Source organism: Carassius auratus, chromosome 46 (genome assembly GCF_003368295.1).
Source record: "Carassius auratus strain Wakin chromosome 46, ASM336829v1, whole genome shotgun sequence".
NCBI lineage: Eukaryota > Metazoa > Chordata > Actinopteri > Cypriniformes > Cyprinidae > Carassius > Carassius auratus.
The window spans coordinates 5,640,190-5,666,711 of record NC_039288.1 but is presented as its reverse complement, the minus strand read 5'-3'; the positions used below and the strand labels follow the sequence as shown (position 1 = coordinate 5,666,711).

The window sequence follows — 26,522 nt, the reverse complement described above, 5'->3', positions numbered from 1 at the left end:
ATTTGTAGATTACACTTTTTTTCTCTCTTTTTTTTTTTTTTTTTTTTTTACTCATGTTAAACCAAATGTACAAGAATACTGTAGGAGCTGAGGTATCAACATTTACAAACAAGAGGGCGACTAGCTTTTTTAAGGTTTGAAGAAAAATTTTGTCAATCTAATTGGGAACATGTTCTAGTCATGGTACATTTTCAAGATGCAGCTTTGATGACATCCATGTATCTGTCCCATATTACTTGATGCCTGTGGATAAAAAAACCTGTCATCCATTAATTAAATGTTTTTGTAGTTGTTGTTTAGAATGAGAAAGAGAACACAACCACACATAAATGCATATATATTAACCTGAAAGCCTCAAGCGTGTGTACAGAGCTGATGTAGTGCTTTAGGAAAAGTCTGAGGTCTCCGATTGTCCATTTATCTGACCGGCATGGTTCAATGAACTGAAAGAAGACCCGATAATCATTCTGTCACACTTGACCTGGGACTATTCAGAGATCACCTCATGGTATGCAGTTTATCTACAGTGACAGTGCATTACCTTCTCCACAAGGTCGATGAACAGATCTCGGAAATCTTTGGTGTGTGTATGTGAGTATGTGAGCATTGTCTTCTCTTCCGTGTCTGTTGTGAGTGCATTCAAAACACTTCAGTTTAGTGATATCCGGTTCGCGAACGAATCACTCGATGTAACCGGATCTTTTTGAACCAGTTCACCAAATGGAACTTGTTATGATTCTGCCTTCATGTCCTGACTTTCCTCTAGTCTTGAGGCAGGATCATGACAGACCCGTGTTTTGTGTACAAGCACATGGCCTTGTCTTTGGGCCATGTGCTTGTGTTGTCTCGTTCCCTTGCCCCGCCCCCCTTGCTATACTAGTTGTCGTGATTGCCTTACCTGTGCCACCTGTTGTGTCTTGATTAGTTTTCCTATTTATATCCCCTAGTGTGCTCTGTCTTTTGTCGGTTCATTGTTTCTATATATGTTTCTACATGGTTCCTGTGATTGTTAGCTTGTGAGATATTGTATCATTGTTACCCCTAGAAGAAGTCGTTGTGTTACCCGTGAGTGTTTTGTTTGTAGTTAGTGTTCTAGTGTTTAGAGTCGTTGTTTATCGTGTCAACCCAGTCTTGTTTAGTTATTTAGTCTCTGCCTTAGTCATTGTTTTCCCCCTCGTGGGTTTTGTTTTCCCCTTTTTGTCTTGAATAAACCGTTTTGTTGTACTTCCTGTCTGTGATTTGAGTTCATCCCTACCCTCCACATGACAGAATGAACCGACCAACAAGGAGCTCAGCAGACAGAATGTCTTAAAAACTATGTCCGGCTGTGGGACAGTTTCTCCCAGGAGGAGCCGCAGAGGTCCCCCACCATCTACCCAGCTGCCAGTGATCCCAGAGGGTCGTCTCCTGGCTGTTACAACACTGGGGGATCAGGCAAATCCCTCTCTGAATCCTGAGGCGCCTCCCACACCCATCAGTCTCCCCAGGAAGCATGGGAGACGGTTCTCGTGGGAGTCTGCTTCGGAGTCCTCGGCGACGGAGTCAGCCCTGCCGGAGACTGAACCTCCTCAACCAGTCTCAGACCCAGCTGTGACCTCTGCACCGCAGGCAAGGAGAAAGAGGAGGAAGAAGGGGTCTTCTGGTCCTGCGTCTCGGTCTCCTCCTGAGTCAGCGATGCCTCCCGAGTTAGCAGCGGTGAGCACTGGCGTCCCCGAGCCAGCAGCGGTGAGCGCTGGCGTTCCCGAGCCAGCAGCGGTGAACGTTGATCCTGTACCAGCAATTGAGAGAACGGTGTCCAAGTCAGCAGTCGTGAGGGCTGAGGAGAGAGCCGCGGCCGACTCTGCAGCAGAAGCGTTGTTGCAGTCTGTCTCGGCTCGTAAAGAGATGCCTGTTATTATTGCTGCCAAGACTCTGTCTGATTATTTGTCACATCTTGTTCAGATTTTAGAAGTCCCTGCCAGTCCTGTCTTGTCCCCAGACCCTGTCCCCAGAGATCCCGAGCCAGCCGCAGTGAGCACTGATCCCGAGCCAGCCGCAGTGAGCGGGGTTCCTGAGCCAGTTTCTGTCTCCACTGATGTTGTCATGTGTCCAGTAGATGTTGTCCCGTATCCAGTAGATGTTGTCCCGTGTCCTGTGATTTCTCCTGCCATGTCCTCTGATGTTGTCAGTTGTCCAGAGACCACTCCCCACCCCACACCACCCAGGGTTTAGTTTAGTGTTTAGAGTCGTTGTTTATCGTGTCAACCCAGTCTTGTTTAGTTATTTAGTCTCTGCCTTAGTCATTGTTTTCCCCCTCGTGGGTTTTGTTTTCCCCTTTTTGTCTTGAATAAACCGTTGTGTTGTACTTCCTGTCTGCGATTTGAGTTCATCTCTACCCTCCACATGACAGAACTGAATCGTTTTAAACGGTTCGTGTCTCCAATACGCATTAATCCACAAATGACTTAAGCTGTTAACTTTTTTTAATGTGGCAGACACTCCCTCTGAGAGAAGTGAAGATGAACACAGAGCCGAGCCAGATAACGAACGAACGAGTGACTCGTTCTCGAGTCAAGAACCGGTTTCATCGGTTTTCGGATCACCTGTACACTGAACCGAGAACCGTTTCTGTCGGATGCGTCTGATTCGAGAACCGAGGAGCTGATGATACTGCGCATGCGTGATACAGCACGAAGCAGACTGACACACTGAACTGACTTTTTTCCGATACCGATTTCTAATTTTTTTTTTTAAGCAACAAACAAGATATAAGGAAAGTATGCATAAACAAGATGTTTATTTGGTATTTAATAGGCCAAACTGGCTTTTAGCTGTTGGAAACAATAACTGTAACCATCTGAAATTAACGGCAGTAACTGCGCAGTAAGTAGCTTAAATTCAATACAAACATAGATGGTACAGACATCAGCATTTAGCTTTTGTATTTGACTTGGGTTGAAACTACATAGAACTGTGAAATTAAAGACAATAACTGCATAGTTGTACAAGCCAAACAACACAATCAACACAATGTTTCTTAATCAGCATTCAGTATTTTAGTTTTTAAATTTGGTTTTAAATTAATGCTTTACCAATGAGAATAAAAAAAGTATGCTATATAAATAAATTATTTCAAAATGTTAAAATCAAATAATGTTGGTGCGAATAAAACAAAGATGCAAAGAATTTAAAGAAATTTTAAAAAAATCTATATTTTTTTTTACTTGAGCCAATGAAAAATAACTATTTGCTCAACTTAAAAAATATAGATGTGAATCATTACCCTAAATTTTTTCATTGGATGAATGAAACACTTTTTTTCAGTGTGCTACACCAGGTGATTTTTAAATCAAATTAAGGTATTTTTAAGGTAAAAGAAAAATAATAATCCTATAGAGAACTGATGTTTACTTCTGGCTTTTCAAACGTGTTTGCAAGTTATACTTTAAAAAAAGCTTTTCAGTTTTGTCACAGTTATGCGGTTTAGTTTTTCTGTTTTTGGTTGCACTTTATTTTACACTTATAGTGTACTTACAGTGTATTTATCTAAGTAAGTTCTGGCGATTCAAGGTAACTACATGGGTTAGGTTTAGGGTAGGTTCAGGGTCAGTACCTAGTTGTTACATGGTTATTGTAATTACTATAATAAGTACATAGCATGTACATGGGGAACAGGACTGTAAAATAAAGTGCTACCATGTTTTTATTACCTTTCTGTACATGGACAGTATACCGTACATACATTTTCAATGGAGGGACTGAGAGCTCTCGGACTAAATCTAAAATATCTTAAACTGTGTTCCGAAGATAAACGGAGGTCTTACTGGTTTGGAACGACATGAGGGTGAGTTATTAATGACATCATTTTCATTTCTGGGTGAACTAACCCTTTAAGGTAAACATCTTACCAACTGCCCCCACGGTCCAGTAGCTGATGAGCTGACCAGCACAAAAGGCAAAGTCCTGGAAAGACAAGTATTGTAGCTTTCTCTTCCCTGTCTCAAAACGGCTGTTAGCAAAGAACAAAATGGCAGCATAGTCCCTGCAGAGAGACATGGCTGAGTCAGTGAGAGGACAGCAGAGAGTGTGAAAAGCGTGCCAGGAACAGAAGAGAGTGTATGAGGAGAAAGATGAATGGAGGAGAGAGATCAAACAAAACAGTAAGAAGATGAACACAGCAGAAACATAAGTTTTAATTTAAGTAAGTTTAATTATAACTAAGCTGGTTGCATTAAGTCACAATAGCACATTTACAGTACTGAAGAGCCTAACCTCATATAAATCATCTTTATTACAAGAACAGGTATGAAATATTATGATTGGCTCAGATTTACATCCAATGAACTGGAAAGTTAGAAATAGTCACAGTTTCAACAGGTGGGACAGCTGCTCTTTACCACTAGCAATATGCTTCATTTGGCCACATGTGTGAAAGTCTCACCTTGCCAGAACATCAGACAGGAGAAAATTACGCTGTATGTTCTCCACCAGGTGACCTTTTAGCTCTTCCACCACTTTAAACACACGCTTGAAATTGTCAAACTGAGAAAATGGTAGAGAAGTTAAAACAGAGGGAGGGAGGTTAAACATTTCGGTAATGATTAATTAAACTGTGGCACTAATATGAATTAATGCATGCTTAACTAATGCATAGAAAATCAAATGTTAATGTATAATTATATATATATAATATAAATATAATTTATTAATAATTACTGCAGCTGCAACAAATAAACATTCTATATGATTCATAGATTAAGAAATCAATAAACTTCTCTTAGTTAAATGTGTTATAATGTTTTAATTCCTTAATAACATATAATATTAACTAATAGTTTAAATTAATATGTTAATTACCACAATGGGTTGAAGCATGCATTTCAGCTCCCAGTTGTCTGCTTTAATTAATCATTAGCCAATCATTTGCAAAAGTATCATGTTACGACTTCACTCGTTGAGGCACATAACTAACTAATTCAAAATCCATAACCACAATGACATATTACTTAACAATTAGTTAATAGTTATGTGCCTCAACAAGTAAAGTCATAACATAATGATACCTTTACTTTATATATTATATATGAACTGATGATTAACTGTGCATTAGTTAAGCATTATTTAATGCATATTCGGCACCCGTATTGTAAAGTGTTACCAAAATTTCCTTGATTATCATCTGGATTTTGAATGTATGAAAGAATAAATATTCATCTAATTACAAAATTTAATAACACTATTATTTAACATTTAAAAGTAGTGTACACTGGCAACATTATGTAAATAAATAAGTGAATAAAATAACAAATAATATTTAATATTTATAAATACTATATGCTGACAACATTTATTTATATAAATGTGAATATAGTAATAATCATCATTATTTCATATTTGTAAGTATTGTACACTGACAACATTTCTGTTATTAAATTAGTACTAAAATAATAAAAACAACTATTATAATTCAATATTTCTAAGTGTCGCACACGAACAACACATTTGTTAAGAAAATATGTGTGGAAAAAAATCAAATAATAAGTACTATAATTTAATATTTCTAAGTATTGTCTATGGAAATTTAAATTAATAACATGTCAATAAATAAGTAATAACAACAATTTTATAATAACAATGAATTATTTTTATAATAACACTCACAATTATATAATATTTAAGTATTGTGCACTGACAATATATTTGGAAACAAATATAATAATAATTATTATTATTATTTATAAGGATTGTACTCTGACAACATTTCTGTAAAACAGCATTGCTGATCATGCAATATCATTCTTTCTTTGTGAGGCATTCAGAAATATGAGAGGTCAAAGTGTCTGCGGCACCTGTCGAAAACAGCTTTTGAGTGCAATCCCAGTCTTAAAACTGATGTCTTCCAAGTCTTTTTTGGTCCCTTTGGAGAGTTTCTTACCCAGCACCTCCCTGGCAAACACACTATAAAACTCATAGTACCTAGAGGACAAATGTGGCAACAAACAAACAAGCTCAGCAAAACAGTGAGGATGCTCTAACTACTAAACCTAAAAAGCAACAACATTATAAAACATAATGCAACCTAGTACGGCCACAGACCTCTCAATGAGCATGGTTCAACGGTGAGGAGGGATCTGGAACAGAAGCTGATTGGTCACTTTGGAAGGGGACTGGAGGAGCCGCTCACACATCTGATATGTTCTGAACTGGTCCGTGGTGTCGCTGTGCAGAACTTCTGCATTGGCTTCACACTCCTGCAAGGCACCTGCTTCCATCTGTATCTTCACTACATCTGAGACTATATCATTACCAAAACTGTTAAACAAAAACAGACAAAAAAGCATGCACCAAGTGTGTATACTCATGCAACATTTAGAAAGCACTTTATTAACCTGTGTGTCCGTCCAACCACAGTTGGTACACGTCTTGATCCAGGACAGTAGTGTTCCCCACAAACACATCTAACTCCATAGACATTTTCTTTAAAAGCATAAACAATAATATGTAAAATTATGTATTAAAAACATTAATTGCTTTTTTTTAACATGAACATGTTGAAAATAATTTGCCATACATACAGTGGTCACAGCAACTTTGATTTGCAACAACAAATGCAATCTTATAAAATGATAACTGTTGTGATAAACTGTTTATGAACTTCTAGGTGTTTTTACAAGATGTGCAGAGATTTAAAAAGCAAAATGATACACGAGAACCTGCTTATTCTGAGACGGATGACGTCAAAGTGATGATGAAAAGTGAAAACTTAACGTTTTATGTATGTTTTGCTTTGAAAAGCTCTCAGTCAGAGGAGCAGCTAGCTCTCGGCAGAACGCAGCAGAAAGTGGAGCCTGTATCTCTCTCTAGGACGCATCTGAAAGCTGAACTTATTGCGTAGATACACTTCCAAACGCGCAGGTGCAGATCTTTTATGCTGTAGCACGAAACAAATAATTCCAGGATTATCGATGAACGCTGACTGATACTGTAGTCAAACAAGCTGTCAAACTCCTCAAAATCGCCTGGATGCAGTATCTGGTTTCACCACAGTCCACAGAGTGTTCATGCGGCGCTATTGAGTGTGTGACTGCCACCTGCTGGTAAGGAATAAACAAAGCACAAAGTTGAAACCAAAACTAAATTGTATAAACTAATTGTGGAGAAAAACGCAAAAATTAATGCATACATTATTTTTATTTTGCGTAATGTTTCTGGATCTGACTTTACTCAAGCTAAACTTACAATTACAGACAAAGAGAACGTGTATTAAGGCATTTTAGGTAATTTAAATAATCTGTTTTAAAAATACACATACATTTGCTTGGGTATTGATTTCCTCCCTAAATATCATTCCAAGTTATTATTTGTTGTAATGTTAAAGTGGAGCATCTGTTGGTGTTGGAATAATTATATGATTCAGTGATTTATTTATTTTACTAATATATAAAATTGTGATCTTGTGAATGTAATTTATGGTATTTATGAAATATGATATAATTCACACATTTTTATTAGCTGTATACTACTGTTCAAAAGTTTGGGGTGAAATGTGTAAAGATATGTAATTTAATTAAGCAAGGACTGATTCAGATAAATGACGTGTTGTTCCTTTAAATTGTCTGTTAATCAAAGAATGCAGAAAAAGATGTAGCAACCCCCCAACCCACACAAACTAAATGTTTCTTGAGCCACAGTTTTGCAATCATTTCTGAAAAACACTGAAAACTGGAGAAATGGCTGTTGAAAGTTCAACTTTGTACAGAAATAATTCTAAATACATTTTAAAAAGAAAACAATTAATTTAAATTGTAAAAATATTTCACAACATACTTGATTCTACAGCATTTGATATTAGCTAAATAATAAACAAATAATAGAGCTGGCACCCAACGAAGCTCCACACCTGTGGCTACACCAAAAACATTTGACAGAGTAACAAAGACATTTGAAATTGTGGTTTATTATGAAAACAAGTCAAACGAATTGTGCATGCAAGATAATAATCCTCAAGGTATCCCTGAAATACAATGAAACATTTTACTTACTATAGCAAATATAGGCTTATTATGTTATATAATTCACAGCTGATCTGAACCAGCAGACTCAGCACTAAACATGACCAGCATCAGTAATTATTCTGGGTTTGGGTCATTATTTAACTTGCAGATGGGCATGTGTGCCTCAAAAACCAACTCCAGCCTCTCTCTCTCTCTTTCAAGAGTAGCGATCTCTTCCTCTAGTTGTGTCTTCACATGTTCCAAATGCTCCGTCTCCTGGAAGAAAAAGCAAAAGCTCAGGACATAAAGGCTAAACATGGTCTATAGCACAAATAAGTACTAATCTTACATTCTGTAATGTGTCTATAAGCATCCGACGACGGTCCCGACACCTGGCAGCTGCTACTCTGTTCCTTTCCCTGCGGATCCTTATCCTGTCAAGTTCCTCAGAGGACATCTATAAAGGCCGAGGTGTTAGGTGTTAGCAAGGCAATTCCAAATTTTCATTTAAGAACCAAGCTTCAGTCTAAAAGAGTGATTGTGCTGCCATCTTATGGCTGATATCAAGAAAATATACTATGCAATTCTATCCGATTCCAAATATGCTGTTCCTGTTACTCATCAATTGGCACGAATGACAACATGATCCATCCATCTGAGTCCCACACAAATACTACAGCACTGACTCACTCCTCATGCCGCTTTGTGATTCAGGTGTGAGTCATTTCACTCTTTTACCATACATGAATGAATCACCGGAACTTTGCTTTCACTACATTCTGCATTCTAAACGCTGAAAATATCAGAAGTATCAGAAACTTACATTTTTGTTATCATGTCCCACTGAACTGTCCCCCACTGCTCCATTCCAGGACGGGTCAGGACTGCACTGTGACAAACAGGGGCAGTTGGGTATGGTGGTGGGTTCGAATGAGGAAAATGCTCCCAAGGTGGCCTCTGAATTGGAAAATAAAGAGGACTGCAGAAGCCACTGAAGATCTGGACTAGATGTAATTACATCAAGATATGGGCTGGATGTGGTGTCCTCGGTAAGATTCTGCAATAAATAAACTTGTTATTAAATAATTTTAACAAAAAAAAAATGGCAACATTTTTCATCTTCAGAATACTGAACAATTATCTGTCCTGTGGTATTTCTTTGCTTTTGGAAACATACGAAAATGTCTTGAAAATAATTTTTAAAAAGCTTACCGGAAGTGCGGTTGAATTCTCCGGGTCCATCCATGCTGGAGAAAACTGGGAGTCATGCAAACGATAATATGATTCTCTTCCTTCATTACGATTCATTGTGATCAAACCCGATCCGTATTTTTTCGAGTTCATTTTATTCCTGTTTCTTAAGTTCGCTTAAACCCATCTCCCGTGCTGTCCATTGCAATAGTCCCCGAGGGGAAAAAGTCAGTAAAATAAAATGACAGAAATATTATAAATCCATCAGAACGAATGATGGAAAAATAAACCAAAGCACGTGCTACAACTTTTCTTCAAGTTTTTCAGCGCCTCCTCACACCCACACCCACACACTCTCTCTCTCTCTCCTCCCCATCACTGGAGCATCTAAAAGAGTGGAGCATCTATCGTTTCCAATCTACCGCCTTTTCTCCTCCTTGGTCACTAGTGTGCCTCTAATGGCCACTACTTTTGAAGACAATAGCGCCAACTAACTGTCGCTGAAATTATATTCACTTGGAAAACCAGTAAGTTTAACACGTGGTTTGAGAGCTGGAGAAGCTTCACATGTTGAACTTCACTTACAGACCTCTTTTGCCAAGTGACGTGTAGGTTTGAAATGTATGAATAATCCAACCGTTGCAGAACTGGTACACCCGTGAATCACTGAACTGATACATGGCTCATTTTAAGGCTGGTCTGGACTGTCTTCAAGAACACATTAACACGTGAAAAGGAAAAAATAAAAAAGGGCATACACTTTATTTTTAAAAAAGTATATTATATATAACTTTTATCAAACAAATAAATTATTTTTAGATAACCTTGACACACACACACACACTGTTGAGAGACACAGAATCTAATCTTTCTCTAATTACTACTACCTCAAAAATGACATTTTAGAATTAGCAATGGAGGCATGTTATGAGGTTCATAACTTAGGTAATTAGTCCTACAAACGAGAAAAAAACCAGACAAATGTCTTGAAATACAACATCTGAAAACTAAATCTTGAGGTGTGGTAACTTTAGTATAAGCAGAATTATTGATTGATTATATCTGTTCTCTACCCAGTTGAATTATTATACAATAATGCACATTTAAGGTGTAACAGCCACCTCGTGTGGATTATTTTCTGAGTCAGACATCAATGCTGCTGAAAAAAAAATGCAAAGACAGAACTATAATTTAATTTTTAGTCAGACTTGTATGAGTAAGCCTGTGTCATAATTCAGAATAAGCTTGTCAGCACAAATCCCAAGTAAAAAGTTTTGTTATGGACAGAAAAGTCACATTTTATTTCTATTGTAAAATCAGTGCTTGCTTTTTTTTTTTTTTTTTCTCAAGGCAACATAAAAGAAAATGAATAGCAGATGTATGACACATACACATTGGACTGCAGAGACACAGGGGTATAAATTACATCATAAGGGCCTGTAGGCCCCAACAGTAATGTCAAATAATTTTGGGTTGTTCAGAGTCCCTTCTTTGTCCAAAAGGAAGTAGAACTTGTACCCCTTGATTTTAAGTGGGATAAATGAAGAGGATTCCTGTCTGTGTGCATGACAGGCCACTTGAGACAAAGGCACAGTTAGACTGTGAGCTCTCAGAGGTCCCAGCGGTGATTGTGTAGATACTGTGACTTTTCCACCTCCTTTATGCAGAATTACACGACTCACAGAACGGCGGCTGAACAATACTGCCACGCCAACGATTCCTCCTCCTAGAACAACAGAAAAACACTATTAGAGAGCTGCAATACATAAAAAATGCAGAAAGCGGAGTTAACCTCTTGAGACCCTGTGGCCTCATATGAGGACATTATATTTTTGTGAATTTCTCTGAGTCTGTTCATGCCACAGTTTTAGATCTGGATGTCCTGTACAGAGCACATTCAGGGCTTTTCAGAGATACCAAATGATTGGATGTTTCACATGACCACTCCCTCTCCTTGGTCATCAAAATGTCTGAAATTAATTTAGTGACACTCTTATAGAAATATGATAATATTTCTATAATATATTGTAGTTATCATTTAAATCTAATTTTTAAATTCTGTGTCATAAATCAACATCTCAGAAATATGTTATGGGGTTTCAAATCAAAATATGACTTTCTGTTACTAAACAGGACATTGATTTCATACATGTCCTCAGATGAGGACACCGGGACTAAACGCATGCTTATGACGCATTTTTGGAGACATAACAAATGAATAGAGAAAGAAATTATATTTCAATATTCTATGAAATATTATATATTATTATGAAAATCTTGACAATTATTACTCACATTATTACACTTCTTTTTTCATTACATGTTGCCCCAAAAACACATTTATATGCAAATTAGATTTAGTTTATAGATACATTGTATATAATTAGAAAACCCATTAATGGTAATTTTACACACATTTTGCAGAAAGAAAAATGTTATACTGAATTATTCTGTTATACCATAGTTGAGAATCATCTTTATACAAAGTTTGGTAAAAAAAAAAAAAAAAAATCTTGAACATTAAAAATTTATTGGTGATTTAAAAAAATCTATTGTTTTTGCCTATGCATTTTCATTCATGTCTTTTCATTTTTTTTTTAGAAATTGAGTCCCGATGTCCTCTGCCGAGGACATAACATAACTTTATAAATGAAATGCATGAATGCAGAGCACAAGGCTGCACTGGGAAATCCTGTGTGCGATGCATGACATGCAATGTGCATCTGTGCTTGCAAAGTGAATGAAACTGCTTTGCAGCATTTCACATCATGATAGACCCACTGTCCTCACATGAGGACATCTTTTTTCTGGGAAAACTACTTCCTGTACAAAAACAAATTTTAGGTATTATACTTATTAGGTCCTACATATCCCAAATAGCAAGAAAAATTATAAAATGCACAACAGGCAATCTCTCGGGTTTCAGGAGGTTAAGGCTTACCAATAATTAGGCACCCAAGAGTGAATCCATACCTCCAGGCATTTGAACCGAGATTCATATCAAAACTGAAAAGCCCCCCTAGCTCTGTTCTGACCTTTTGTGGTTCACTACTATTTTTCCTAGTGTCTCGAAGACTTGTGAAAGCAAATTGAGCAAGATATACCCAAAATAGAAACTGGCCAGCGCAAAATATGGCCAAAAGTCTGAAAAAACGCGTCCGGTCGTGTTCGAAGAGAACCACGTCCTTTGCGACGGCAGCGGAGGTGAAGGAATAGGCATTCCTGACTGAAACCGCGCGCACGTGGCAACATGAGATGCTTCTGATGTCTTTGACTTTAAAGGTTTGGGAAGCTGTAAACACGAACGCTCTTGAAGACTGAATACCTGTGAATCGATAAGCTGAAATAAATGGCCGAGAGGTCCTTAGACCCAACAACAAGCATTGAATACCCATGATTTAATAAACCTCTTAAATTCTCCGAATTTTCAAACAACACATATTTATGGATATTTTGACTCTCTCATTTTATCTAACATGCTGACCGATCTGTACGGCACCAGGTCGACGCCATGTTTGCACTCTTGTAAACTACGGAAGCCTCATTTGTCCAATTGATACAGTTCACGTTTCTCCGTTTTTCTAAAAGAGATGTTCCAAAAAATAAATACAAAAATAAATAAATTGCTAAAACATATTATTATATTATAAATGTAGGGCCTATTATATTATAAGCTACAAAAAATACTATATATATATATATATATATATATATATATATATATATATATATATATATATATATATATATATATATATATATATATATGAAAAAAAATTATATATATATATATATATATATATATATATATATGAAAAAAAATAATATATATATATATATATATATATATATATATATATATATATATATAAAACTAAGAGTTTAAACTGTAGCTATAGCCTAAAGTTAAGTGTTTCAAAATTGTTTCAAAGATTAGGCTAGAGTAGACATTTTGCTTAAAGGCTTTTAATGGGTTGTTTTATGCCAGGCTGTGACATGATTCGCTATTTTTATTTATTTATTTATTCATTCATTTTTTATGGGAAGGTATGCGTGTACTGAAGTGTTATATTTAAACCTATATCAACGGATGCAAACCTGCTTTCCTACTATAGCTACATAAACTTTGTCCACTGATGCAGCATCAACAAAGTGCACGGACATCATGTCTGCAAAACAGATTGTATTCATTTTCACAGTTTACTTTAGAAACAGACGGGGATTACAGGTGTGTTTGTGTTTTCATTGTGTATATGTTTGCGGGAGGGCTGTTAACTCTTATCAGATTTTTGAGAGATTAACATATGACGCAAACTAATTTGCATATAATGTTTTGATGTAAACCAAACTCATTACAGTTGCTACAAAGTAAACTTTATCGTCTAATGTAGCAGCGTAAAAACTACTTAATCCTCTTAATTATACATATTTATATATTTTAAGTTTAAGTTTCTTTTTTTAATGACTAACGGTGTTTTAAGTAGCCTGTGCGACAGGACACGCCTGCCCCCCTGCTGATAACCCACTGTTACAGCAATAACGCCTAACAACACCCAGCCACCTCCACAGACAACAACCCTACATAAACAAAGGAGCAGGCACACTCTACAGAAAACCTGAAGACATGCTTTAAAAAGTTGATAAATAATTATAACACGAACATTGTAATATTTAAAACGGTGCAAAGTAACATGTTTACTTTTCTCATTAAGATTTAAATAACATTTCTTTGAAAAGCGGTTTTACCTGCAGGCTACCTGCACTGCGCCGTTATATTTATGCGCATGCGCAACCTCACCTGGCCGTTTCCTTGTTATATGGAAAGCGATAGCTGAATTGTGGATAACTGTAGAACTGCAAGTTGCGAGAGGATCCGCTTAAAACAACTCTGTACTCTTAGACAACCATAAATCATTTGCTAGTGCTTTCGAAAATGCCTCGCGCATTCCTGGTCAAAAAAGTGAACACTGCCGCTGAAAAAAGAAGCTGGAGTGAGATTCCGGATTCCGCGCGCGGGGACGTTTACATACCTGGTGAGTGTCTCGTTCATGTTCGCGTGTCACTGGGTGGGGAGTAAACATAGTTTAATACTTAATTTATATTTTCTTTATTACATAATTCATTTATTTTAACCATGGTTGTTGTTGTAAACAGATCACTTGACAAATGCAGTTAGACTAAACAAAAAGAAAATGTTATGAGGTATTTTGTAAGCCAAATTGAATTTTGTTATATGTTTTTTTAATAATTTAAATGTCTTATAAATTACTTGATATTGACTTGTGATAGGCTAGTGTTATTTTATTGAATGTTTATACTAATTACGTGCATTAAATAATAAAAAAAATGTATCCTTTTGCATTAAATAATAATAATAAGGTTGGGGGTTCGATTCCCCGGGAACACATGATAGGTAAAAATTGATAGCCTGAATGCACTGTAAGTCGCTTTGCATAAAAGCGTCTGCTAAATGCACAAATTTAATTTAATTTAATAATGAAAATATACCTGAAATTAGTGGGCAGTCAAAAACTGTTGATCTCTCTCTTCTGCAACTTAAACATCTCTTATCTCTTGCTGCTCTTTAGAGTCCATTTTTCCACCATATGTGCATGAAGTCTCTGAGGGCAGCATTGCAGACTACTCCTGCTTCACAACTGCACAAAAAAGCAACACATTTCTACAGGTTCAGTCCCATGTCTTGTCTGCACAGCTGCCATCTTCTGCTGCACAGAGTCAACCTGATCATAAGCCAGAAAGCCGCATGAGGACTCAAAGAGTGCCTTACTCACGCTCGAAGATAAAGGTGAGCCTACAATTCTTTTGGTTTAAAACACACATTTTGTAATGATTTGTGTGTGTGTGTGTAAAGATCATCTCTTTCAATTGTTCTCCCGGTTTCAGATAACTACAGGTAACACATCCCTTCTACCAGTCATCCCAGATAATGCAAACAAATTAGCAGATATTCCACCTGCTTCAGTGTTGTCCTGCCAGGTGTGCCAGAAGACATTCACCTCAGCACGTATGCTGAAACGCCATAAGAAGTGCCACAGTGAAACGAAAAAGTACTCTTGTGAGCACTGTGGAAAAGGATTTAATGATGCTTTTGACCTGAAGAGGCATGTACGTACTCATACTGGTAAGTCTGCATTTAAATAAGTATATTTAGGTTACATGTTTAATATTTTAACCTCTAACTTTCCTTTCAACTTACAATATGCAGGTGTGAGACCTTATAAGTGCACTATGTGTGTTAAAGCCTTCACTCAGCGCTGCTCTTTAGAGTCTCACATGAAGAAGATCCATGCCGTTACTCAACAGTATGCCTACAAAGAGCGAAGGGACAAACTGTATGTGTGTGAGGAGTGTGGCTTGACTGCACAGACACGGGGCGATCTGCAGAATCATCTTCAAGCTGAACATCCACAGAGACTGATAATGACAAAAAGCAACTACGAACTGACACATATTGAGGAAGGTAATACATCACCGTGTTCAACCTGAATCCCCCAATTATAGCGCTGAAGAAAAAATTTGAGGACCTTTTATTGATGAATTCTAATTCATTTTGTTCCACGTGCACTTTAGTACAGTCAGTAATTCTCACTTCCAGAAATATTGGAATTAGGAGAATAATTTGGATGTATTGTATTGTATTGAATGACAAATTACACTGAAGCAGTATAAAATGTATAAAGTCATTGTTCACACAAAAATAAAATTCTTGTATGTTTTTGTTTCTATGTTTGTGCACTTTAACTGAATTAAAAAAAAATATATATATATATATATACTTAAATATACTTAATATGACTATTAAATAAGCAGTAAGAAAACTAAACCACGTATAGGACCTGCATTTAAAACCGTAACCTTGCATGTGCACGCGCTGCCAGTGGGTTGTTTTGAACTGGCCAATTATTAGGAGGCTTTGAAGGCGCGTTTAAGGATGACGTCAGAGTGGAGCACAAGGAGATCGCTCAGGTGAAAAGAGGCTGAGGTGGAAAATACGAGATGCTCGGGAGGAAGAGTCCGAGGATTCCGTAATTTCATCATTTCGGTTTGTCATCAGATTAAAACGTAGAGAAAATGATAGAAGATTAATCTCGCAGCCACTGATTACGACACACCGTGATCGGCATCCTTCGACAAAAACGACTGCGAATATGATGCACTCGCTGTTATCCAGCCATCTCTCCCTCTCGAGCTGGCGATGCTTTTGTCACACAGGCTGAGGGGAAATCAAGCGCATCCTTGATCCTTGGCCGGATTAGTTCACAAAAGAATCGCTGCTGGCGTTAGGTGATGTGATAACCTCAAAGACACCGAAAGGAAAGGACGCATCGTTTTTTGCGGGATGCTCTTGTGTAGTGAACGTCGCCACCATAGAAACCTGGTGGCTCTCACCGCTGATGGGGTGAAATAGGTTACGAAGAGGTCCTGACGGTGGACCGCAGTGCTATTTTTCATCCTGGAGGGTGTATGCCGTGATAATACATGTTAGTGAAAAATGCAAGGGGTGACGGTGACGGGAGAAGCGCCCACATTGAACGGGGGCGGAAGGGAGGAGGTAAGGCGTGAAGATGTTGGTAAATAAAACCATGAGTTTCTTCGCGTTCTGTTACATTTGTCTAAAGATGTAGAAATTGAAATGTGATTAGAAAAAAGAAAATATAATTGACATTTATGTGTTCTAATTTTGTCTTTGAATGTATTAACAGCCTAACAAAATGTTAAGAACTGGGTAGAAAAAAATAGATAAAATCTAAAAGAATATATATATATATATATATATATATATATATATATATATATATATACATACACACACACACACACACACATATATATATATATATATATATATATATATATATATATATATATATATTCTTTTAGATTTTATCTATTTTTTTCTACCCAGTTCTTAACATTTTGTTAGGCTGTTAATACATTCAAAGACAAAATTAGAGAGAAATAATAATAATAATAGTTTTAGCTATCTTGCCTGTAAGCAACAATGTGCAAGCATGAAAGGAAATTAATCAGATGCTTTTATTTATAGTGAAAGTGTGTGATTGCTATCCAATTTACTGATGCCAGAATAAAATGTTTGTTCTTTTTAATACACTATTCATTTACAGACTTCACACTAATTTCACACTATGTGACATAATCGAATAAAACTGGAACCTAAAATCCTTTAATTTTCACTTAAATTTTAAACAAATAATACAAGTCAAGAATATATGAAGGTATGTACTAAAAATACAATACAAAATCTAGATAACAGATGAGGTGTATCCACTCTCAGTGAACAATGATGCTTAACAAACACATTCAAGCAATTATTCATTACATGCAAATTATTTATATGACTCTTAATTGTTTAGTACTAAATGTAGTGTGATCAAGTTAAAGTTTTAACCTTTATTTTTATCTATTTTTTTGCCATCTTGGATTAAAATTGATACAGCAGAGAGTTAATCACATTGAGAAAATATTATTTGGAAATAATCGCTTACGTGAAATTATGCTTTGCATCAGCACTGCATTGTTTTGTCATTAAAGAATGTGTTATTTATGTCAGTTTGAGACTAACCAGTAAGGCATTTGACTTTGTTTCATCTGTATTGCAACTGCCTGTTTATTAAGGGGAGGGGCCTGTAACCTATCTATATGCTATGTTGCCATAGAAAGGATGAAAGCTAGTTGAAGAGAATGCTCCCCCATTATTTCCCTGTTTCTCTATTGTGTCAGATCTGTGATAGAAAGAATGATATCATGCATCTAATACAGAGAGGGTTGGCTATATAGGTTCCTATAGCTTTTTGCCTGTAGTTTTTACTGTTTTTTATTAAAAAAAGACAGTTTCAGAGAAACCAATCTGCTTTATTTACATGAAGAAAATATTTTAAAATGAAAAAACTATATCACCTTAAATATGTGCATTGAAAACTAGGCTTTCTTCGTGCTTAGATTTTCTCACTTTGACTTTTCCCACCTGGCTCACAAAACATTCTCTAAAATAACTGGAGGTCAGGGTCTCAGGGGGTGTCATATTTTCTGAATGGTTATTCATCCTTTATGTAGTTCATTAAAGAAAATCCAGTAATTAAAACATACACTTTTCTAACAGCACACACAGTGCCTTGCATGTCTTTAAATGCATTCTTTGACTGTTACAAGCCTCCTCTCGATTCTTTCTCTCACTCACACCCTCAGTTGCAGAGTTTACCCCCCGTATACTGTTACAGACCGATCAATAGACTGAGAGACAGTGGGGGAAGGGACGTTTTTGTAATCATTATTGAGTTTTCATAATGTTTGTGCTACATTGTCACTTACAAACGTATCTGTCCTTTTAGCTGCAACTATTTCTGTTTAGTGACAGCTTTCAGTTGTGTGTTGTTCAGCTGTTCTCTGCTTCATACAGAGCAGCGTGTCTTCCACTGAGTCTGGATGCTTTGTGGATAAACGCGTCTCATTGAGCACTCGCCTGGTCAGATAGAAATAGATGTGTATGCTGACAAGGCGATTAAGACTAAGAGGGCACTCAGATGTTCCTGTTTTAATGTATGACTTCATCTCTTTCTCCTCTACTACTTACCATTGTTAGTGTATCCACAAGCTTCTAACGCACAACTAGTTTCTCTTGTGAACTAGCTATCCACTGGTTAGTGTGCTCTGTAGCCCAACCATTGATGCATTTCACTCTCAATATCATTTGTTCAGACTGAATATTTTATGAGTGCAACGCCCTTTATCTCAAAATATTGCACTCATAAATAGAAATGAAAGGAGAGCCTTTACCAGGGATGGAAATTGTAAAGAATTTCCCCTTATTGATTCCTGTTCATTAATGATTTCGTGTCAGTCTTCACTGCTAGAAGATGAGATGATGCAATAATAAATATGTTGAAAACAATTCATGCAAACATTGTTTACACAAGCATTCAATCTTTACAATAGTTTAGAGGTGTCATAAATAAAATCCAATAATTTGCCTTAACAACATATTTAAAAATCAACATGAATGATGAACAAACAACAAAATAGGATAACATTCATTTATTTATATTATCATTTAAAAATTCTCCCAGTAGCTACATTTATTTAAGTCTCACAGTAGTTGTAAGGTGCAAGTTGTTAATCAGTAAAGCTCATTGCAGTTTTTCTTTTGGGAATCGCACATAAGAGGCAACCCTTCCAAAAGCTACTAACTAATATGGACATTTAAGATACCAATGTGCTCCCTGTAGGGCTCTAGTACTTTTTTTTCTGAAACTGTTGTGCGAGCAGATCATATAAAATATGTAAGAATAAGAGTTTTACCTGAATATGAATATGTTTCTTGGTTCCCAACACTATATGCACAACTAGCAAGTAAAGTGAGCAAAAGCATAGCCACTTGTTTTGTTGTCTTATCCTCTTTCCCAAGAGGGCAAATAATGAATTGACTCATACATAGTTGCAGGAAAACACACTTGGGCTTGATTGTATGATTCTGCCCATCAACCGATGCCTCTCATGTTGAAAGCAATCATGATCATATGACTGCAGACATTCTCGGGGCATTTAAATTATTTAACCTATTAGAGTGGCTATGAAATAGCAAGCTAACCTTTTCCACTATTTATACATAACTGCAATTTTGTTCAGTTGCCGTGTCCTCATCAGCCTCCAGTATTGGATCTTACTGAATTTCGTTCGCATCTCTTAGGAAACATGTTTTTGTAGTACCAACACTAGCTTCTCACCCTCCCACAATTGCACCTCTCTGAGATGCAGTGCAGTGAAATCATCTAGTCAATAATTAATTAATTTGTGATAATGGTGCATATTTTATAAAAATTTGTAAGAGTAATGATACTTTGTAATCCAACATTTACAGGCATATAAAACTATAGATAAAATAAATATGTATATATGAGAGTGTTACGTTTATGTAATATTAAGTATCATGGTTTAAGTTGCCATTATTAAAAACCTATGTAGATATTAGCTCATGCACATGGTCAAGCTCACCGCAGGCCCTAATGGATTCTATCTCTCCCATCCCAGTTTGCTCTCTTGTCCTTGTAAAAGGAACAATTAAACTCCTGCCAAGAGGAGCGCAGCCTCCATGCCACGCTTGGGCTGCAGCCTGCTTTTAGTGCTGCAGTTTCTCACAGCAAGGGCATTGCTCGTACTATTAGCTGATTTATGTGTGTAATGTGTATTAGAGAGTGTGTAAGTGATGTTGCTACAGACAGCAGGGAAATAGGATAAAGATAGGACAAGAAAAAAGAATATTGCAGACCAACCATATAAAATCATATATTTTTTAACGTGTTTCTGAGAAACTGATTGGTTAATTATTTTCTCCCCTCTTACTAGTTTGGAAACAGTTAATCTTTGCCCATATGGCCACAATACCGCAAGCCACCACTGGGGTCAGACTAGGCAGTAGAGATCCATATGCATTTAGTCGAGATCATGCACTCAGTGATGTTTAAAAGCTTCTAGACTTCCTCTCCACAGCCATACAGAGTGTTTTAAAAAGGAGACATGGTTTGTGTTACCAGCTGCCAGGAAATGTATTCAGCCCTCAGGAGAATGATCTATTACCGAGTTCTCTCTGCTGCATGTCAGAGTGGATATAGCAGACTGTGCTTCACTCAGCTGTGCATGTTGTAATACAATTGCAATATACTAGTTTGCTGAATCATGTAAAACATGGGTTAAAAATGGAGTCTGGGGACTCCCAGGAGGCTGCAAAGGAGTCTTAAGGGGTCTGTAGAAAAATATGGTTGAAAATAAATGTAAAAAATGCATTTAAAATGTAAAAGTAATAATATATGATGGGCATTCTGCTTTTTAAAGCTTGCTGTGAAAGCATGAGTTTATTATATTATTCTATTGGCAGCCATAGTTGTTTAACAGTAAGAAGGCAAAAATGAGTGCTCATCTCTCCTTTCTTGCAACATACACATTTATTTTTAAAGTTAGTTGTGTATCTTTCTAGGGAGTTTTGCCATTGATTAATCTAAAGCAAAGTGATTTTATTTTAGAACAATATTTGTTTTTGGAAAGTGCCATAAAAATGCATTTTAACTAAAATTGTTCTTACAGATAACATCACTTCAGTAGTGGGTAGAAAAAATACATATATAATTAGTTATTATTTTTATTATTTTATTATTATAGAATGGCAATGATAATTTTAAAAACAAATTTATTTATATGATTTTTATATTTTTCACACAGTAAAATCCTTTTTATATTTGTTATAGAAATGTTATCATTAATAATATCTTTATTATATTAATAGAACTAAAAAAATGTTTGCAGTGGCAGCGTTTCACAAAACCCTATGGCAACAAACAGCAGGCTTTGGCAGGGTGTGCTACTCTAACACACTTTGTCATATGGGAACGCCGCCCCTGCACATAAGAGATCATGTTTAGGCATCCTTGCCATAAAAAAGTTTAAAAACACTGTTTTACAATGTATCAAAAGTGTTTTCTGTCAGAACTAATTTGTACATTTTCTTTCTTTCCCTCCCGTTCTCCCCCAACCATCCACTCTCTGCCTTTTTTTTTTTGGCTTTGACATCTTCTCATTCCCATTCTGTCCAATACCCTCCAACCCATCTGTTACTGAACCCTGCCCCACTCAATTTCCTATCCATCTGCACAACCCTCTGTCCCACCTATAGCAGCGTCCTCTCAAGCAGTCCCTGAGTGGTTCACTGTGCAGAGAGTCCCACTGGAAGTGCCTGCTGCTCACCTTGCTCATGTACGGCTGCTTTGGCACGCTAGGCTGGTGCTCCCTATACCGCATCACCGTAATTACTTTTGATGACCAAGCCTACTTCTACAAGGGTAATGCCCGACTATACCATGACAGCCCATGTTCCAACGGCTATGTCTATATACCTGTAGCCTTCCTGGCCATGCTGTACATCGTCTACTTGGTGGGAGTGCTGGCACTGCTACTCTAAAACAGCTAACCTTGCTCAGGTGGAAATCAGTGCGGTGTATGACAGGATTCAGAGGTTGCAACAAGCCACACCCTGCATCTGGTGGAAGGCCATCAGCTACCATTACGTACGCCGTACCAGACAGGTGACACGGTACCGAAATGGAGACGCCTATACGACTACACAGGTTTACCATGAACGGGTCAACACGCACGCAGCAAGCTCCGAGTTTGATTACTCACGTCTCGGTGTCAAAGACGTTTCAAAAGAGCTGCAGGGCCTGTTGGAACATCCTGTCACTCGCTTGCGCTTCACCAAGTGCTTTAGCTTCGCCAGCGCCCGCGCGGAGACCGGCTACCTCACGCAGCGAGCACGCTTCTTCGGGGACAATGAGGGTCTGGATGATTACATGGAAGCACGGGAGGGCATGCACCTTAAAAACGTCGACTTTCGGGAACACATGCTGGCGTTCCCAGACCCTTCGCGACCTCCCTGGTACACCAGACGCTGGGTCTACTGGCTGGCCTCAGCTTTCCTGCTATCATGGCCTCTTCGTGTGATTGCCGAGTACCGTACTGCATACGTCCACTACCATGTCGAGAAACTGTTCGGCGAGAACGAGGACGCAAATGATAATGATAATACGGAGACAGGGAATTACTGTACAGGTTTGGAGCATGGCACTGGGGGTCCCACTCTGCGGATCAACACAGTGGATATGACTGAACTGGAATGGCACATTTGTTGTAACCAGCAGATGGTACCTAGCTACTCTGAGGCCTTGCTTATGGATTTGGATATGAATACAAACACACCCTTGTCGGTTGCAATGGCTGCACGCATGCGACGCAATTCTAGCTACTTCCTTCAGAGCTGCCCCAGGTGCCGGCGCTCAACAAGCAGCTCTTCGCTCCCTTCCTGGTTTAGAGGGAACATGGCTGCAGGGACAAACTCATTTCCCATTAGACCCGGCGGTAGGCTTTCCCTTAGTCGCAGTGGTTTCTCTCTCGGCCGGTTGCATACTGCAAGAAGCCGCCATCCCTGCCTGTTTCACTCGAGAAGCATCGGAGGTGGGATGGGCGGCCGTGTGGAGGACGGTGGTGGGGGTTTCCTTGGTCTTGGGTTTAGAGTGCCAGATGAGGAGAGGAGGGTGTGTTAGAGAGTGAGGGGCTAGAAGATGACGACGTCGAGGAGACAGGCCAGGAACAAGTGGAAGAGAGAGAGAACGGAGAGGCCAGGGAGGATGGGAGAGACAGGCCACCCACTTACCAAGATGCTCTGTACTTTCCTGTGTTAATCATTCACGGGGAAGAGAGCTGTCATGGGGGGCATGGCATTGACACAGGTTAAAAGAACCAATATGATGTAAAGAATGATTGAAGTGGCTTATGAAAAGTAGAGGCAGAATGCTATCTGGGTGCAAACAGGAGACAAGGAGACTGAGAAGTCGAGGAAGAGAGGGGAGCTTCACCAGAACCAGGATAGAAAAGTTGAAGAGACTGAATTTGTGTCTCTGTGTAACACTGAAAGACAACTCTGAATTTGTTCATGAATGTGTTGAATGTTGTAGGGATTGAAATGAAAAAATGGTCACGTCATATCCATGTCGACTGACAGACTGACCCTAAATATATATATGTAGTACATACCTAGTAGAAAATACTGATAGGCATGGAACATCAGTGTCCTATATCGATCTTAATGTCCTATTATTGAAATCTCTGGCATATCATGTCCATAACAAACTAAACGATCAGCGTGTCCTCCTTTTGACCATGGGAGTAATGTACTTTACATGAAAAACTTGGTGTCTGCAACCTGCTTTTAACATTGCAAAGCAGTTTTTGCAACTCCACATTAATGTGAAAAAGCCCATGCTGGTGTAGTTTCGTAAGTCCATGCGTCAAAAACATAAAAGTATCTAGTGGAAAAAGAGACTGAGATGAGAACTGCATTAACTGAAGTTCTAAATAGTCTTTATAAAGAAGCAAAAATCACAATTCAGATTTATTGCTAAGGTAGAGGTGAAGAAAACTAAATTAAATGGTCCTCAGGGGGTAAAGTAAAAATAAAAAATAAAAAATTGAATACTAATAGACCTAATTCAAAGGAATGGTAAAAGATCAAAGAGTGAATGTAGGCTGGTGAATTGTAATCCCTCACTGTTGAAACTGTGCTTTAATTCACTGTCCTGGCCAATGACTTCTTTTAATCTCTTGTTCTTTTTAATTGCCTGTTAGAAGCACAGTGCTTATGACTTTACTTATCTCTGCCTTGGAGGTTTCTTATGTCAGCCTCATGTCTACTGCAGCCAATTGAAAGTATATCTGTTCAGTAACTCAATGTATTCCTTTTTATTCTCCTTCATCTATCATGATGGGGACTTTCCATTGACTTCTATTGTTTTTATATATGTAATTATATTTTCTATCCCCTACCCTTACACCTAACCCTCACAGAAATGATTTTCATTTACATAATTTAGTATGTTTATAAAACCATTGATTTCAGGTTTTTGGGACATCCATCCATCCATTTGTAGGCCTCCATATTCCTTCCTTCCTAGACTTTTAGAATGTTTAAAAAGTTATTGGGTGAAGCTTGTTTCAGTTGAATACAACTATTGGTAATAGATAAAATAGACAACACAAGATAGTAACACAAGATGGGCACAAAGTAGTGCAACAGTCAACCATCCCATGTAGTCACATCCTTGATTAGAACAGCAAACAAGCATACTGTAAAAATCTAAGTGTAGTTCAGTAAAAGCACAAAGTGTCACCTACTTTATAAACAGTGCAGGGTTTGAGTTAAAATAAGATGTCCTTGGAATCACGGAAGGAACGAATGTATAAACACAGCCCTGCACTAGGATATTAATAATAATAAAAAAAGGTTAAGTCCAAAGCACACATCAAGAGCATCCCTCTATTGTTTGTAGGATTTCTACTAATCAAGTTATTGCTAAACCTTCGAAAAGCACTAGCATATCTTTCAGCGATGAGGAATCGATTACAGGGGCCATGATTATGATGCTCTTATTAATAAAGTCAAACCATTAACAATGTGTTCATTGAGTGCTTTATTATTATTATTATTATGTATTCATTTTTTACTTATGTAACTTGCAGGTACAGATGAACAACACAGAAGATAATATATAAAAAGATGTCCTTAATCATATGTGTGTAATATTAACTTATATTGTCATAGTACAGTGTTCAGATGTTTAATAGAGTTTTGATAGAACCTGAAAGTCATAGATGCTTCATTTGACTTTGAATGATCCTTTAGTATTAATTAATAATGCTGTGAAATTCTGGATTTAGTCTCAGAGTTGTTTTTAGGGTTGGATCAATGCAGACTTGGCAAACACTCTTGTTGGAGACGTGCTCAACAGTGTTTGATGAACAGTGAAACTGATATATATATGTTTGTGTGTGTGTGTATATATATATATATATATATATATATATATTATTTGATATCATAAACACTGGATTTTCACTGTGGGTGAGCAAATGTCTTGCTTAACGTGGCTAAGCAGTGATCTCGGCACGTGCTACACTACCCGGGCTCAAATCACATATGTTTGACCAATGGCTCCACCTAGTGGTGATTTTTATAAAATAACCTTGGGCGTTTTAAGGATAAAATGGTGTAAAACCAAATAGGTCTAAATGATATCATAATTGCTTGTAAACTTACTACTTAACTGCATGGAATGTTGTGAATATTGCAGGGAATAACCTTGCAAGGCATGATATCCTCTCTTCCTCTCCCTCTCTCTGTTCATAATCTGTGTTGAAGGACAGGGCAGCACTTGCCTCATTGCTGCTGACAAATAATAGAGGAAGTCAGTGACTGAGTGCTGCATAAAAGGACATTAACAGTACCTGGTAAGTCAAACATCTAAACTGTGCATTCAACAAATATTCAAACCTTTCCAGAGCAGAATGACATCATTCAATTATGGACTGAAATTTGAAATATGTACATAGCAGGATGGCTCTATTAATGCCTGATTCTGGAAAATTGAATTCTAATACAATGGAATCTGGTTGCTAATAGTGTAAAGTCGTAAATTTCCAATTAACACTGCATTCCACTGCCATTGGTACCTTTGTTTATTTGATTTCATTGTTGAATAAGTCTTATATAAGATATGAGAAGTGAAGTAACTGGTGCTGTGATAAGCTTTTCCCTAAGCAGCTTATTACCTCCCTTGAGCCTGATGATTCAGACTAGTGCTGCCATCAGAGATTTAGGTCACAGAGACAACAGCATGTTGTAATGACAATGATGTGAACCACCTATTCAGATACCCATTTCCTTATAAATAATGTGGATTGCATTTAAATATCTAATAATAGTTAAAAATAACCTAAAAA

The 26,522-nt window shown here is 37.4% G+C and overlaps 3 protein-coding genes and 1 pseudogene across 6 annotated transcripts; 2 read left to right on the top strand and 2 right to left on the bottom strand.

The window, feature by feature from the left end:
• Window positions 1-41: 41 nt before the first annotated feature.
• On the bottom strand, window positions 42-7,071 carry LOC113063636 (acidic fibroblast growth factor intracellular-binding protein B-like; annotated as a pseudogene).
• A 475-nt stretch (window positions 7,072-7,546) lies between these two features.
• LOC113063964 (proto-oncogene c-Fos) lies at window positions 7,547-12,695 on the bottom strand. 3 transcript variants are annotated; one of them, XR_003278762.1, is made up of 5 exons: window positions 12,106-12,695; window positions 9,186-10,890; window positions 8,797-9,030; window positions 8,323-8,430; window positions 7,808-8,246 (listed from the first exon to the last, which is right to left on the bottom strand). XR_003278762.1 is itself a non-coding variant. In XM_026234436.1 (4 exons), exons 1-4 carry the CDS (start codon window positions 9,315-9,317, stop codon window positions 8,109-8,111), a joined length of 612 nt encoding a protein of 203 aa, XP_026090221.1. In that variant the 5' UTR covers window positions 9,318-10,582; the 3' UTR covers window positions 7,547-8,108. The 3 variants fall into 3 exon arrangements, 1 of the variants encoding a protein (XP_026090221.1); XR_003278761.1 differs by having other exon boundaries at window positions 7,815-8,249; XM_026234436.1 differs by lacking the exon at window positions 12,106-12,695 and having other exon boundaries at window positions 7,547-8,246; window positions 9,186-10,582.
• A 960-nt stretch (window positions 12,696-13,655) lies between these two features.
• LOC113063963 (putative transcription factor Ovo-like 1) lies at window positions 13,656-15,910 on the top strand. 2 transcript variants are annotated; one of them, XM_026234435.1, is made up of 5 exons: window positions 13,656-14,197; window positions 14,753-14,970; window positions 15,069-15,078; window positions 15,148-15,306; window positions 15,391-15,910. In XM_026234435.1, the coding sequence occupies exons 1-5, from the start codon at window positions 14,098-14,100 to the stop codon at window positions 15,669-15,671; spliced, it is 768 nt and encodes a 255-aa protein (XP_026090220.1). In that variant the 5' UTR covers window positions 13,656-14,097; the 3' UTR covers window positions 15,672-15,910. The 2 variants fall into 2 exon arrangements, with proteins under 2 accessions (XP_026090220.1, XP_026090218.1); XM_026234433.1 differs by having other exon boundaries at window positions 13,661-14,197; window positions 15,069-15,306.
• A 212-nt stretch (window positions 15,911-16,122) lies between these two features.
• Window positions 16,123-24,554, top strand: LOC113063962 (transmembrane protein 151A-like). Its single transcript, XM_026234432.1, is given in 4 exon segments — window positions 16,123-16,737; window positions 21,868-22,128; window positions 22,130-23,273; window positions 23,276-24,554. Coding segments are annotated over 4 exon segments (1,671 nt in total). The 5' UTR covers window positions 16,123-16,677; the 3' UTR covers window positions 23,482-24,554.
• Window positions 24,555-26,522: the final 1,968 nt, after the last annotated feature.